Source organism: Manis pentadactyla, chromosome 6 (assembly GCF_030020395.1).
Source record: "Manis pentadactyla isolate mManPen7 chromosome 6, mManPen7.hap1, whole genome shotgun sequence".
NCBI lineage: Eukaryota > Metazoa > Chordata > Mammalia > Pholidota > Manidae > Manis > Manis pentadactyla.
In genome coordinates, this window is record NC_080024.1 from 101,876,346 (window position 1) to 101,893,039 (window position 16,694).

The following is a 16,694-nucleotide window of genomic DNA, read 5'->3' on the forward strand; positions in this document are numbered from 1 at the left end:
GGTTTTGACTTCATTTAAGGAGGTATCTCCTGTATAGCTGTGAATAGTATGTACTAATGGGAATTAGGAGAAAGCCTTATATCAACCTAGGCATAACAGAAAGAACACATACAAGACTATATAAAAAGAAAGCATATGTACTTCATGAATTTTCAAAAGTTTTTATCATCTTCCATATACTAAACTGGGTAGAAATTAATGTATGAGAAACTAAATACAAACCAAATGACTTGAATGCTGGGTCAGAATGCTGTGAAGCTCAGAAGAAAGAGAAAGGTCAAACCCACAGAGAAGTTTCAGCTTACCTGTAAACTTCACACATCTGCAATGTGCTTCTTTCCACACACAGAAGGGCAGATATACAGTTAAATCTCTCTAGACAAGAACCAGACCTGTGCATCTCAAGTTAAAGTAAACTCCACTTGGGAAACTTCAAGTCATGTTTATCAGCGTGAATGATGCTGCCCTCTCCGTGTATAATAAAGGGCCTGTTACAAAACCACTATTATGCCTTCTTAAAGAATTAGTTTCATTTAAGTGATTATCTTTATGTCTTTTTAGAAAGTGCAACAGTATACGTTAATAATTCAAGCTACAGACATGGAAGGCAACCCCACCTATGGCCTTTCAAACACGGCCACCGCTGTCATCACAGTGACAGACGTCAACGACAACCCTCCGGAGTTCACTGCCATGACAGTAAGTGCAGACTGTTACTCTCAGAATGTCAGGTCTACTGTCCATTACGGAGAAGGTTTGGCATGAAGAATAAGCATATTAAATAGAGGTGGGATGGGCTTAACCTAATCATAGAATGGCTGCTGACTCAGATGTTTTCCATCACTAAGACTTGAAATAAGGCTCCTAGTTTGTTGTCTCATAGTCTCCAGGTCACTGATAAAGGTGTTAAAATATGCTGCCTGGAAGAAATGCCCTAAAAGGATTTTGTACTACTGTAACAAAATACTATACATATTTCAGGATCATGAAACTAAGTGCGTAGTACATGACTGATTTATGCTACTTCATCAGTGTATAATTATTACCTCGAGTCAAATTATTTCCTTCAGACAAGTACTGTCCTCCAACCCTACAGTAATCACCCGGGTACTCACAAATGTATGCTAATCTTAATATTAATGAAACTGTGGCACAATTTGGGAAAAACCTGACCACTGGAAAAAGTTAACAGTATTTTAAAAGTCAAACATAAATGCTGTGATTACCTGCATTACTGATCTCCACGTTTAGTGTGGATAATGAAGATTTAATGGGGCAGTAAAATCTGCATCAAGACACACTGTCCTTCAGGACCAATGTGGCCGCTCTGACTGGGGCTGTCTTTCCTGCAGTTCTATGGCGAAGTTCCTGAGAACAGGGTAGATGTCATAGTCGCTAACCTAACCGTGACGGATAAGGACCAGCCCCATACGCCAGCCTGGAACGCCGTGTACAGAATCAGCGGCGGGGACCCCACAGGGCGGTTTGCCATTCAGACCGACCTGCACAGCAACGACGGCTTAGTCACTGTGGTGAAGGTAAGTGTGGCTCAGGCCACCCGGCTCCGACAGCCCCTCGGCTGGGGCCCATGCAGCCCCTCTCCCTGTGGTTTGTGTTGAATCTGAGGGCTTTTTTCTTTCAAACACCTTTAAATCTGGAGTTCATGTGTTTGGGAGAATAACATTTTTTACTTCTGACTTACGTTGAGGCTGTGGCCGACATAGATGTTCTCACAGTATCCCTGAAATATGATTGTTTTTGAGTCACTTTGGGCAACATGAAGAATCTGAAGACAGGACTGTCATCCACAGTGTGAACTGTCAATGTAGTTGATGAGTCAGTGACACAGCCTGTCCTGGTTTGTGTCACCGACTCGTAGCTATTAGGACTGATGTGCACACCTACTACCCTCAAGTGTATGGCTTGTTATTTGAGTATCGGCTCAGGGGACAGACCAGAAGATAGCCCAAGAGTAAATGGGATGAGTAGACATGAGGAAGGCCTACACTTTTAAAGGTTGTGAATTTACATGGCTGTTTTTGAATGCTATTTTTAATACTCGAAGAAATGGTGCTTCTGATTTTAGTTGTCAAAAAAAAAATGCAACTGAGTTCTGGAAGCCAAGAGAATGTTAACTTCAAGAGCAATAAATACAATAAATATAAGGTAAAGATTCTTTAAAGTGAATATGTCACCCTTTGGGCCCCCTGTGAAGTGTTTGCTTGCTGTCTCCCATCCCAACACGGGTCTGTAGGTGGACCCAAATGTTGGCCTTACATAGAAAGGTGTGTTGAGGTGTAAGTGACCAATAATTCCACAGGTGTGTGAGTAGAATGGCAATTTCCCCCAGGAGGTGGATGTTAGAATTCTCTGAACTAGTAGCACAGTGAGCAAGAACACACCCCAGAGCCTAGCTATCTGTGTTCAAGTCCCAGTTCTGCCCTTTGGTAGCACTGTGACCACAGCAAATTGTTTTAAGCACTCTAAACTTTAGATTCCTCATCCAGAAAGTGGGGAGGATAATAGTACCCAAATCATGGTGTCGTTCTGAGGAATAAATAAGCTTAATACACATCAAGGGATGTAGAGCTGTGCCTTCCACCTAGAATAAATAAATGTCATGGACAGTTAGTGTGACTAATGTAATCAAAGAATTCTATCTTTCTTTCTGACTTCCTTACTGTCTTGTTTAAAATAATTGAGAAAGAGAAGTTGAATTGGGGATTTTAGAGTGAGGGGAAGAAAACTATGTGCATGAAGATGTTAGGAGGTGGTCTAGGCTGGGAAACTAGGTCCGGTGTAGTTCGGACTGATCACGTGGCTTTCTCATCAGCTTCATTCAGCTCTCGATCATTCGTGGACTCCCTCTGATAACATAATCGTCCTGCCCGCTCCTTTCCATATTCTTACTGCACAGTAAAGCTTATTTCCGCATCTGTTAGAAGGTGATCCCGGGAAATTAAGGGTGAAAATACAGTCTGATCACTTGACTCTTAGTTTCTTTTCTATTGACAGTGGGATTCAATGGAACCTTGAAAGTTACTGTTTACATTGCGCATCATATGTGCATTGCCTTTATCTAGGGTATTCTTCTTAGATTCGGGATTTTTACAGACCAGTGAACTATCCAGAGTCACTTTGGAAAATAGCCAGAGTTTTAGTTTGTAAACTAGTAAACTAAGGAACGAGCAGACAAAAAAAACAACTTCTATGTACAAACATGATTATTATTTAAAAGTGTGTGTGTACTTTAAAATGTGTACTTCACATTATGATTGATGCTTTAAATTGAGCAAGTTTAGCTTTATGAAAAAAAATCATATTTTCTAGGGTTCTATTTTTGTTTTTCTGCAATTCCTGACTGCTCAAAGCTTTCCTGGGTGAGAAGTGGTGTTTGTACCAGTGTTTGAGAATACAGTCTGGACCCTCAGGTTCTCACTTGACCTCAGATTATTTAGTATTTTTTGTTAACAATGCTGTCCTTAAAAATAATCAAGCTTTTGGATGTAGCTGAATAAATGCAATCAGCGCAATAGTAATACCCATTATTTTCTGAACATAAATCTTTGAAGTACCCTTTGAAGATGTATAAGTATCTGATGCAAATAAGTTCAATTGTGATAAATATTTCAATCATTGACCATGCTAATGCATGTTTTACAGAAATTTGGGGGGAACCTATGGTGTAGTGAATGAAAAATTAATGTGTTGGAAATGGAGTTGATAGGAGAATGAGCTGCAGCTGCAAATATTCTTTTTTCCTGCAAAAAATATGGTTTCCCTTTTCTTGTTTTTACAGCCAATCGACTTTGAAACAAATAGGATGTTTGTCCTTACTGTGGCTGCAGAAAATCAAGTGCCATTAGCCAAGGGTATTCAGCATCCCCCTCAGTCAACTGCAACTGTGTCAGTTACAGTTATTGATGTGAATGAAAACCCTTATTTTGCCCCAAATCCCAAGATCATTCGCCAGGAAGAAGGCCTTCATGCTGGTACCATGTTGACAACATTTACAGCTCAGGACCCAGATCGATACATGCAGCAAAACATCAGGTATCAAATGCCACGTATGGTGTTTCTGTAATTTACACTGTGTCCTGTACTGTCTATAAAATGTATTTACCATTTGAATAAGAAACCTTTATTGGAACCAAAAACTTCTTATTTGCAAGATTGTTTTTAACTATTTGGTGAAGTTTCCTCTCAGTACATCAATGACTATATTAGATAAGAAAATAAAAGAGTAGATCAACTTACAAATTACTCGAAGGAAACAATGTTATCTGCCTCCTTTTTCCTGCCCAGTTTCCTTTCTTTTATGTTGAATAATATTCAGCCTGTGCTTTTATACCGAACATCACAACAAGTTTCTAATGTGAGCAGATGGGGGACTCTCTGAAGTTTATAACATCTTTTTTTATCCACACATCAAGAGGGAAAGAAAACTCAGGCCAAAACCAAGATTTAAGAGCTAATTCTTCTCATCCCTTACCTGTACAGTTGCTGGGGAACTTGTAAAACAGATCTGTAAAGATTTCCAGCCACAGCAAAATCTGATGTATCCTTCCTGTGAGCAAGTGGATGGTTGGCAGAGCGCACCCCACATGACTATTACCCGTGCCAGCGACGATACTTTTAAAAATCAGCTCATATTTTATTTCACTTCTTTTAGGGCTGCTGCTCATAGATAACTGCATATCTTCTTCATTTCTCTGTACAGTGAAATCAAGATAGATGAATCTAATTTGGGTGTACTGAACTACCACCCTTACCTCAAAGTATAGGATGTGTTTTCCAACCTATGCATTGGTTATCGGAGCTCAGAAAGTTCATCCCCCAACCCAGAATAAAAAAGAGCTTAAACTGATAAAGCCACTGATACAGATAAAGCTGCTGCTCCTACTCAGACTGTGGGACTGCCCTTGAAGGGTGTAGTTATGAGGTTGGCCCAGTGGGGGAGAGCCAAGCAGGAATGAGATTCTGAAGATCCCCCCCAAGTGTGACCTCCTCTGCTTCTTGATAGCGTGGTAAACGTTTTACGAGTTTTCTGCAATAGAACATTCAACTTCTATTATAATTTGTATTAAGTCTTCTACATTAGGGCTATGGTTTATTTAGAAGATATATTTGGATGTTTTTATCTGCACCATTGCTATCTGTTGAAAGTAATAAACAAAAGCTTAAATTGAGGTCTGTCACTGGCCTATAGCAGGGAGGCTGGGCTCCTGGTATTTCCCCTCCAGCAGTTACCTGGTGCTTCCGGCATGCCTGCCATACACGATTCTCATGTGCCTCCCAAAACCACTACCACAGAAATACTTCTCCAAGTTAAACTGCATTTTCAAACATCATCTACAAAACTGCAAGTTAATGGAGCTGATTACATTTGGAATTAAAGCTGTAATATATGCTTTATTTTTTAAGCATCATATCAAAAAATTTAAACTCACTGCACTTTCATTTTGTAGATACACAAAATTATCTGATCCTGCCAATTGGTTAAAAATAGATCCTGTGAATGGGCAAATAACTACAATTGCTGTTTTGGACAGAGAATCACCAAATGTGAAAAACAATATATATAATGCTACTTTCCTTGCTTCTGACAATGGTATGTAATTAAATATAGTCACTATGTTATCCTGTACGTTGTTAAAGAGAGCAGAGCCTCATCACATGTGCATCATCGGGATATGAGGTGTTCTATGAAACTGAACTATCTAGCAAACTGACCCTTACTGCTCTAAGGCCCCCACTTCTGTTTCTGTTTCCACTGGGCTTTCTGTGACATGCAGGGCACGTCTTCCTTAATGAATGTGCCCGAGGCCCATGCCCCTCCATGGTAGCCCAGTATTGTGATTATGAGGCTCTGTAGTTTTTCTTCCCTGCTACCCATGGAGGCCTTATTATTGCAGATGGAGTCTATTCTAAATGCCTCAATGGCCCAGACACTATTTTCAAAGTGGTCTTTTTATATTTCTCCTAGCCAGTCTCTTTGTGGCCATCAGCTTGACTGTCTCAGAATTTTTCTTCTTTCTAATTCTCTGCCTCTAATCTGCCATGGACTAGGATACTCTTAATTTCATGCATAAATTGAAATATGTGAGTACACAAGCTTGTGCTGGTTTGGGAACAGATAGTTTAGCATTTTGGGTTTCCTTTCTGGGTCTCTGCTGGTTCCTAAATGGTTGAGATTAATGGATAGCACTTTTTTGTAGTTAGACAGAATGACTTCTGTAAGCCTGTAATGGGTATGTTTTGCTCTGCGAGCCTTCAGTATGATGTGTTTAACAGTGCAATCTCTGCATTCGGGTCTACCTGACCCCCTGTGTCGAGACTCCAGCTCTACCACTTGCTAACTGTGGGATTGGCAACAGGGTTTTAAATCTGTCCATTTCCTTTCTCTGTTGAATAGGGATAATGGTAGCAGTGCCTCACTCACAGTTTATTGGGGAAGATAAAATGGTTTGTACACATAAAGCTTTTAAAACATGGCCTGGCACAAACTTAAACACTCAAATAAATATTTCTGTTATGTTAATAGTTTCAGCACTGAATCAAAACCATATTTGAAACTCAGTTAATGTTCGATGATAAATGTTAGCATCCAGTACAAATAGCAGGCTTCAATTTGGTGGCCAAGATGTGCACTTTGAAGAATGTTGTCTGTCAACACTTTTGATAAGAACAGTTTAAATGCAACTTTCCAAATTGCATGTAATAAGATTCAATGAGATTATTATTTATCATAAATCTATGTGGTGACAGGACCAATGCAATATTTCTTATCCTTTCTAATATCATACCTACTGTTTAAATATTTAAAGTTGAAATTTGGTAGGAACAGTTTCAGCCATTGCACATCAGAGGCACGGCATTGGGGTCTGTTTTATGCTTTCTCACTGTATATAAGCGTTAGCTTTCCCCTAGAGTGGGAAATAAAGTAATATGTCTTGACCATTATGTTGAGATTTAAAGAGCTATAAAATTACATGCATGAATGTTGGTTGTGAGTTACACCCAGGTCTGTCATTCACCAAGGTGGATTTTTTTCTAATTGAGAGGGTGCTACGAGAGTGAAGCGAGTGGCTGAATCTAGGTAACCATGACACTTGGCGCGTGCACTTGACCTCAACTCGCAAGGCTGGCTCTGGAGCCCCAGTTCTTAATGGTAGAGCCAGTCCTCTGCCTTCACTTCGTCACTGATCAGTCGTGTTTGCTGTGTGCTGAGTCTATGAAGATGTTATGAGAGTCAGATAACATTAAATGTGATGATACATATGCAAGTTGCTCAAACTCTGGCGTAAAGTGGTCCTGGTGATAGTGGAATATTGTTGACAGCCATGCTCCCCTTCCAGCTGACTGTCCCTGCTCCCAGAACCATCCACAGTTCTCAGGCCCACAGAGTGTGTGTGCACCTTCCTAGTGACTTGTTCTTGGGCAGGTCACTTAAATCTCTGGGTCTCACTATGATTATTTGGAAAATTTTTATATTTCTATCATATTTATGTAATATACATTATATAATTAAATAACATAACCCTATCACATATTTATATATAATAAGATTGCATATTTCCACTATATACTTACATTTTATTTTATATATTTGTGTATACTTATATTTACTTTATTATAAATATATCTAATATAGCAGAGGTCAAATCACCAGACTGAATTATCACAAGAAGTGGTAGAGATGGTTTTTATAGTGGAGTGAGAATGGGTTTGGGACCAGCCCGTCAGGCAGACCAATTTTAATAGCAACCCCAGCACATAAAAGAGTGCAGTTTGCAAAGTCTTAGGTCCCTCATCTATGTAAACCTCATTCATAGGATTATAATGAAATGATGCTAGAGCCTCCTAACAGTTTCTCAAGCAGGTAGTTGGTTTATCTCAAATACCATTTCTCTTCTCCATGGCATTCCTCCCCCAGACGAGGCCTACAGGTCTGTCTTGCTTGTCCAGACTGTTTAGAAATTTCATGGCTGTGCTTGAGCTTTAAAGGCATTCTTATGTGTCTTGTGCACATATCTTACCATCAAAAGCATCAGGCCCACAAGGTCACGGCACTGCTCTGCCTCCTGTGCATCCCCACAGTGCTTGGAGGAGCGTGGTGTGAGCTGGGCCCAGTGTAACCTGGCAGGGTGGGAAGGTGCAGAATCACACTCGTCCTGTCAGTGCTCAGCCCCTGCACACTGACAGCCCTGGGTCACCCCATCGAGGAAGCCCGGAGTGGCCTTATTCCAAAAATAGGCTGCCCAGGTGCTGTGGCAGCTAGATTTTTCCAGAGTTATGCAATGATAAAGACAGAGGCCAGAAGTTTGGGGGAATTCCACCATAATTGACACTCACGGGAAAGAATTATTCAGCATCAGTCTGTGATTTTTTTCTCCCTTTAAGGAATTCCTCCAATGAGTGGAACCGGAACGCTGCAGATCTATTTACTTGATATTAATGACAATGCCCCTCAAGTGTTACCTCAAGAGGCAGAGACCTGTGAAACTCCAGACCCCAATTCAATTAACATCACAGCACTTGATTATGACATTGATCCAAATGCTGGGCCGTTTGCTTTTGATCTACCTTTGTCTCCAGTGACTATTAAGAGAAATTGGACCATCACTCGGCTTAACGGTAAGAAGAGGTTAATTATTTGAATATATGTGCAGTTGAGAGGTTTTGAAGCTTGATACGAAAAGTTAATTTTAGGTGCTTTATAATCTTTTCATTAACTATATTTTAAAAGCAGCTTAAAGTTTAAGTAAGATATTAAAATCCCTTAAGGCTGAAAAAAGTCTTCATGATGCAGCACCGTGGGAATGGCTTAATATAGACCTCATAGGAAATAAATACATTCTAGAAAATACTATGGGTATTTTTCATCGTATGATGTATTAACTATCAAATGGGTTTTTTTTTCTTTTTCATATAGGTGATTTTGCTCAGCTTAATTTAAAGATCAAATTTCTTGAAGCTGGGATATATGAAGTTCCCATCATAATCACAGATTCGGGTAATCCTCCTAAATCAAATATTTCCATCCTTCGAGTGAAGGTTTGCCAGTGTGACTCCAACGGGGACTGCACGGATGTGGACAGGATCGTGGGCGCTGGGCTTGGTACCGGCGCCATCATCGCCATCCTGCTTTGTATCATCATCCTGCTGAGTGAGTACCACCACGGTCGCCAAGATGGCGATTCTTTTCCCTTCCAGAAGGTTTAGCAAAGGAACTTTCAAAATATGCTAACAACTGTCTGATCTCCAAGTGTTTTCTTGCCAGGCATAGATGGGTTAGCCCAGTCCACTTTAGGAGAGACACCCTGAGCATCGGCCCAAGCACGTACGTATCTGTGGCAAACCCAGCCAGTGCGCCTCACCTGTCCCAGGCCTGTTGCTATTTCCTGATAAGAATGGCTTGGGGAGCTGGAGCAAACTCCTTTCCTAGAAAAATGTCAGGCGGGCCTGAGCTTGAGCCCTTATTTTCTGACATGACAGTGAATTTATGGCATGTAGTTGATGATTTAAGAAAATAAGTATATTGCTTTCCTTCGCTTTCCTTCATATAAAGCACAGCCAGCAGCCTGCTCCAGTCATGCAGAGATCAAGATATTTGTTTCTTAGGCTGCGTAAAATAGTTGAGAAGACTGTTCTTCATACAGCACCCTTGATAATGGAAATGATGACACAGCTCAATAAATTATCTGTCTTTAGAGCAAGTCTAAATTAAGGAATTGCTCCTTTTTAAGATACTTTGCTATCTTTGGTTCAGTGGAATGCAAGAAATTAACCACTGGAAAGTACTTTAGGAACCACGTTTAAGTATGCAGGTTAAAAGGATAAATTGCCTGGGCCCTGTGTTTTACTGTGGAGCAGCAGCAGGACTTGGTTTATTGTGCGATCACGCTATGCACCAATCACTTTCTTGAAAATGTTGGCCATTTCTTTTATGCTTTCTCCATTTACAAGTGTTCTGGTAATTTAGAATTCTGTCCCTTTATTCTAAGCAATTACTATAGAAGCCTGAGCATTTTTTACTTCCTGCATGGAGACTACTTTGACTATAATTCGAAACCTGCATGCTATACTAATAACCCACTTGCTAGATTTAGCCCTGGAACAATGGCAAATGAGATCATGTATCTGGCTTTAAAAGGAGGATATTTACTTTTATGGCCAATAATAAAAATGTGCTCAAATAGGAGTCATTAAATCTTTTGCTTCAGGATGTAAACTGATATCCTCAGATTTTAGTGAGAATGCACTCTAGATGTGCACTTAGGGACATGTTTCAATTTCAACTAAAATGTGACATATACAAGAACTTTATCCAGGAAGACTTAGATATATGATGGATTATGGCATGAAGAAGTGGCTATAGCATTTTGAAGGAAAATGAATTGGTGCTGTTTTTATCATCAACCTTCTGGAAAATTTATTGTTCTAGACCTGGCACAAAAAGCCTAATATTATTTCAAGGTTCAAACCAGTCCCCTAGCCTCCTTATTGAAACATGCAGTCTAGTAGGAAAGGGAATGCAAACTAGTGCGATAGAAAAACACCAGCATTTGGGAGTCAGAAATCCTCAGGACCCAGTTGTCCATCCATTTCCAGTCAGCCCCCCTGTAGAAGTGCCTGCTTTCTGATGACCGACCAAACCGGAAGGAAACAGCAGTTAAATAACAAACAACAGTTTAACTTACTTTTGTTTGTTGTTTGAAAACAAACCGCTATATGAAGAGTATTCCATCCCCTAGCAAGGCAAAGAAGAGACAAAAAGAGTTATTGTCCCCATTTGTAGATGTAACTGAGGACAGATGTTCATGCCATGAGCTCACAGGGCACCAGGTCCCAGTACCCAGGTCTTCCCAGTCTACACTCAGGGCTTGGACCCGACGTGTTCTTGTTTCTCTCCATGTGAATCCTGAGATAGGTAAGAGTGGGGGATGCACTACAAGCTTTTGACCCATCTGAGGTATTCATGTTAAAAACTATGATTCGATAGCTGAAGTTTGAAAAATGATGACCTTTATGTTTTTGCTCTTTTGCTCCTCAGTCCTTGTTCTGATGTTTGTGGTGTGGATGAAACGCCGGGATAAAGAACGCCAGGCCAAGCAGCTTTTAATTGACCCTGAAGATGATGTACGAGATAACATTTTAAAATACGATGAAGAAGGGGGAGGAGAAGAAGACCAGGTGAGCCCTATTGTGAACCTTTAAAATGAAATCTCATAATCATATAATTTAAATCATAGGACAAGTGTTACTATATTCAGTAAGGAAATGCTAGCAAGTTTCCTATTCTGTGTCTCACACTGTCTGACACTTGGTGAATTATTCCTGATGTGTGCACATTTCTTGACCGTTTTTTCTAAGTGCCAAATGTCAGTGTATTTATTTTGTAGAAAATCGTTAACATTGTTTCAAAGAGTTAGGGTTTAAACCCAATTCTGATTACAGTTACATTAATGAAAGCTTTTTCTTTACAGTTTTTCTTAAGTATCTAAAGTGTAAGTAGGTTCTACAGTGGGATTTAAATATTCATATGGGTGGCAGGAAACACATTAGCCCTTTCCATGAACATACTTACCAAGGAAATTCAATATTCTAGTCATTGTTTGAATCATTAGGATACAGAGGCAGGCATAGCCAACAAATATCTTCCCTCAAGAGTTATATTCATGAGAAATATTTGAAGTTAGAGACAATAATTTTATAGCCTAGTGTCTGTCATGGTACTCAGCTCATACTAGTTGCTCAATAAATATACAAATTCCCATCTGATTATAAAGTGATGTGAGCTTCTGTATTGCTGTGTATGTAAAGAGCTGTTCAAGGATAAGAATCACCAATGGGTGGAAAATGAAGATCTTTATCATCTTGGAAGAAAATTTAGATACTATCGTTGTGAACAGTTATATGATCTGTACTTACATATCAGGCATTCTTCTAAGCACATTGAATGCTGTTATCTCTAAACCTTTAAAACGTGTGATATTCTGAGAATACCTCCACTTTTGCGATACAAAACAGAGCCTAAGGATAGTTGGAGTCTTGTGAACAAGCAACAAGTGATAGATGCAGGATTTGAATCCAAGTCTGTCTGATACCACAGCCTAAACTAACTCCTCTGACATATAGTTCCTCTCAAAATTATTTGCAAGATATTAATGTAATCCACAAAAAATCACTCTGACTTCTCCAATACAATGCAAACTTCAGGGGTAACATTCAGAAAAAGAACCCAGAATCCTTTGGTCTTGGGTCATAATCAGTAACTTCAAAAGTGCCCTGTCTTAAGTATATATGTAGGCATTAGTGATAAGACTCACTTGAATAAGAGCAAGTTTTCATGAGCCTATTTCCTTTCCTCTCTTTACTCCTCTGAGGAAATAATACACCACTTTCTGTTTCACAAGCTGCCTTCATATCCATTGTTGTGTTTAATCTTGATGGCAGCCCGTTAGTTTTCCATTTGACATTTTCATCTAGCTGCCTGTTGCTCTCAGTCTGTAACTGCAGAGCCAGAACTCAAGCCCCTATCTTCTGATTTCAGATTCCTTGGTTTGCAATGCCTCAACTCTCTAATTTAGAAGAGACGTGTATTAAAATCTGTTGAAAACTTGACTCATGTGTAAAGCTGTTTTGAATACTGACTAATTAAAGTGACTATAAATATACCCCAGGGTTTCTTGCTTATAAGTGTCTTTGGATATTAAAATTCATGTTTGGCTTAATCTTTAATTAATCTATCCTTTCACTTTCCTGAGCTATATTCAAGATGAAAAAATGTATATCGATCACATTATCTTATAAATCTTCTTTTGGTATTTTATCTTTTATGTCACTGTGCATAATTTTCTAAGCATAAACCTAAACCCAACTCAATGAAGCTTCAGTAAAAATGGTTAGTACCTGGAAGGCCACAAGTCATACCTGGACACTGCATAAAACTGGAGACCCAGAGGCAAGAACCAAGATAGTTCTCAGCATCATAGAGTACAAACAGATGCTTGATGTCCCTTGATCTGGCTCTTCCTCCCCACTCCCCACCAATCCCTTTAGAAGCTGTTTCGTAAGGTTTTATTGTAGTTATTTTAGGAAAGACTTACTACATTTATTGACTTTATCCAGTTAGACTGATGCTTGAGATCAAATGGTAAAATTTAGCTTTTGGAAGATTTATTAAAATTACCATCATAAATCTTTAAAGTCTCCTTTTTCTGACCTCTGAAGTTTTCTTTGCCCCTAGATAAACTCTTGGGCATGAATGTTTTGCTTCCTGCCCACTCCCCTAATTGTCCAAAGATTATTCTAGAATTTTCTCTGATTGTTCCCTGTAGTCTAACTTCTTTATTTAGTACTGCTCTCCCTATTTTGTGGCCTCTTTTTGTAGGCTTCCTTTTTATAGCTTTTGGTGGCATGTTAGTCTAGATCAAAAGCCTCCATCTCTGGTCCTGTTAGAATTTCCATTTGCAGTTCTCATTACAGAAAATTGTGACAAAATTACAAAATGGATTTTTCATTCTATTTTTTCCCTCACGATAGCAGGATAAAATTTGCAGTGTAGAAATGCTACACCAAGGGTTCTGTCTCCCCTCCCCATAATGTGGTTCATAAAATCCATTTGCTCTCTATGATGAAGGCCACCGTCTTAACTCAAGTTAGAATCATTACTGTCCTACAACAGCATCCGAATGAATGTCCTGTCTCTGCTTTCACACTGCCATCTGTTTTTGGAAATAAGCAAATTCAGACCTTCTCAGCATGCCTGCCTTTGGGTGCTGCACCTAACCTTTGGCATACTCCCTCTGGCACGAGGTAAAGGGTGTGGGGAAGCGTTGAAGGGTGGATGCAAGTCCCCTCAAGGTGCGAACCCACCCAGCCTGTCCAGGCACTACCAGTAAACTTTCCCTGAAAGTCTGGATGGTCTGTCCTGATGCCTTTTACAACCAATTCCTTTCTTCCACTCCTCCAAGGCCAAAAGCAGCTACAGGTCTTCTTTCTCCTAGAAAACGTTTGTCAGCCCCTCATTTTATTCATAAGCCTCATTGTGTTGTCAGCTTTCTTAGGGCTGCAGAATCTGTGATTTGGTAGGTTCTCTGGCTTATTCTTGTAATTAAACCATGAATGATGACTGCCTGTGTCCCAGCCAGAAGGAAAGCTTCTTACAGGATGGAAGTGTAACCACTACTCATGCCAACCAGGAGCATTTCCAGCTCTCTTGGAACTTCCCCATTATCCCTGCCAGGCTGGCTACCCTCTGCCATAAGTAACCAGTACCTTTAATTTTTGTCACCGCACAGTAGTATTACCTGGGTTTGGATGTTACTATGTAAATGGATAGATCACACGGGAGGTGCCTTTGCTGTGTGGCTTCCATGCTGAGCAGTGTACCTCTGAGACTCATCCATGCTGGAAACAGAAGCAGTTCCTTTTTGATGTGACTGACTAGTATCCCATTGTAAGAATTAGCCCCATTTCATTTATCCATTTTAATACACTTGACATTTGTGTTCATCCAGCTGAGTTGCCATGCATGAAACTTCTGTGAACATTCTATGTGCATGAGTTGGTGCATTTCTGTGGGTATGTGCACAGGGATTGCATTTCTAGGTCCTAGAACGTGCATATCTGCAGCTTGAGCTCAATCCTGCCAGTTTTCCGAAGTGATTGCAGAATTCCACACCTCCCTTCACCATCCGTGCAAGAGTTCCAGTTGCCCAACATCCTCTCTAGCACTTGGCTTTTCTCTGTCTTATGTTTTAGCCACTCTCATGGTGTGTGTGTCTCATTGTGATTTAATTGGGATGTTCCTACTGACTAACTTACCATTTTGATATCTTTGTGATGTTTCTGTTCTGCTTGGCTACTTTCCTGTTGGGTTGTCTGTCTTTTTCTTATTGATTTGTAGGAGCGAGCTCCTTATATATGAAGGATACTGGTTCTTTGTCAGATAAATGTGTTGTAAGTATCTTCTCCTATATTGTGGCTTGCTTTTTTAATTATTCTCTTAATGGTGCCTTATGATGAATAAAAGTTTTTTAACTTTAAGGAAATCCAATATACCCATTTTTTCCCATATGGTTAGTACATTTATATCCTATTTAGGAAAATTTTGTCTACCCTGAATTAATGAATCCCCTCCGCCCCCCCAAAAATCATATTTTCTTCATGAAGCTTTATTTTTTTACCTGTCATACTAAGTGTCTGATCCATCTTAATGGATTATTCATTTGATATAAGCTATTTACCAAAGTTCTTTTTTGTTTTCTTCCTGTACAGATATTTACTGTGCAGATATTACATTGTTTACTAAAAGGGTAATCCTTCCATACAGCATTGTACCACTTATTTTGTTTGTCTATTCTTGGGAAAAACCAGTTTGTTTCATTACTGTCATTTTCTAACATGTCTTCATATCTATTTCAATAAATTCCCGACTGAATTCATCAAGACTTTTTAAAAAATTTTAGGTGTATTTTATCATTTACTTTTTTCCGTTGGGAAAAAGAAACCACTTACTTAATACTCTTATTTCCTAAGTGAATTTAATCCAAATGCTCTTCTATTTTCCAAATAAGATGTTACTGCTTTGAATCTCAAAATCATAGTCAATTCCGGAGAAGTTCAGTTTTGTGAAACAGACTATTCTGTTTTCCATAATTCACATGTGGATTACTGTTAGAAATTCCATTTCTTTGTGCTGTGCATTACACCTTTTTAACAACAGAATATGATTGATGTATTTTTATTAGTTTCTTTGGAAGATATTATCCCTTTATAAAAGTAGGTCTTGGAAATGGGATTGGTGCCATATTATGTTCTAGACAAGTTCTAGTCGGTTTTTGTTGCACATAGCTGGTATTTTATGGAGCGTGTGGTACAAGATGTGGATGGAGACTGTGTCATAGGAGGCAGACATGGCTGGTCATAATCAGACTGTGGTCTGCCTGCTGTCTCAGCTGGACAATCCCAAAGAATCACCAGCTTCTTTTAAAGGACGGGTGTGTCTTAGAGGTCAGTGTAGATGCACCTAATGACTGGTTACAAGGCCAATCTGCAGCGGTGCCCTGAGAAGGCCATGACTCCTGGCCTACAGCTGGCTTTGCCAAGATTTCTGTTCCTCTGCCAAGAGACAGTATCCTTCTTAAGGAGCCAACAGATTAGAAGGAAAACAAAAAAAGCAGTTCTTTACCAGAGAAGCCCTTATCCTCACTGCCCCTGATTAGCATCTCTGTCTGTTAAAGTCCTGTGTCATTACACAGGTCGCTAATTTCTTTAACAAAATAGTTAAGAAGCCTAAGAGAAGAAAACACAACCCCAGGCACCTCCATATTGGCTTTCATGTCCTGTGCGCTAGGCTTTTATCAGTGCCCGTGGTGTCCTGCTCTGGTTTCTGTCATCAGGAGACTGGGGGGCCCACCTGGGGCCTAGCCTTGGGTTTGTCCCAACAGGAGCGTTACTGCCTTGCAGGGCTGTTGGCTGCTGCACAGACTTTTCTAGTGTAATGCTTGGGCTCTTTTCAGAAAGTGAGTTTCCTTCTTTATCAGCAGGGCATTTGGTGGTTATCGAGTCACGTTTAATTACCCTCATTAGTAATTGTTCTCTGTTGCCCTTTTGGCCAGTGGGCTGATTGCAGATACTATATTGCTTTTAATGATCTTTGCATCTAATCCCTTCCATATTAGCAT

At 39.8% G+C, this 16,694-nt stretch overlaps 1 protein-coding gene across 1 annotated transcript in view; it reads left to right on the top strand.

Moving 5' to 3' along the window:
- Positions 1-16,694, top strand: part of CDH2 (cadherin 2) — a 190,930-nt gene that overhangs the window by 152,475 nt on the left and 21,761 nt on the right. The window contains exons 8-14 of the mRNA XM_036885966.2: positions 562-699; positions 1,353-1,538; positions 3,800-4,053; positions 5,469-5,611; positions 8,404-8,637; positions 8,936-9,169; positions 11,057-11,196. Of these exons, the coding sequence (XP_036741861.1) occupies positions 562-699; positions 1,353-1,538; positions 3,800-4,053; positions 5,469-5,611; positions 8,404-8,637; positions 8,936-9,169; positions 11,057-11,196 (1,329 nt within the window). The remainder of the gene's footprint in view (positions 1-561; positions 700-1,352; positions 1,539-3,799; positions 4,054-5,468; positions 5,612-8,403; positions 8,638-8,935; positions 9,170-11,056; positions 11,197-16,694) is intronic.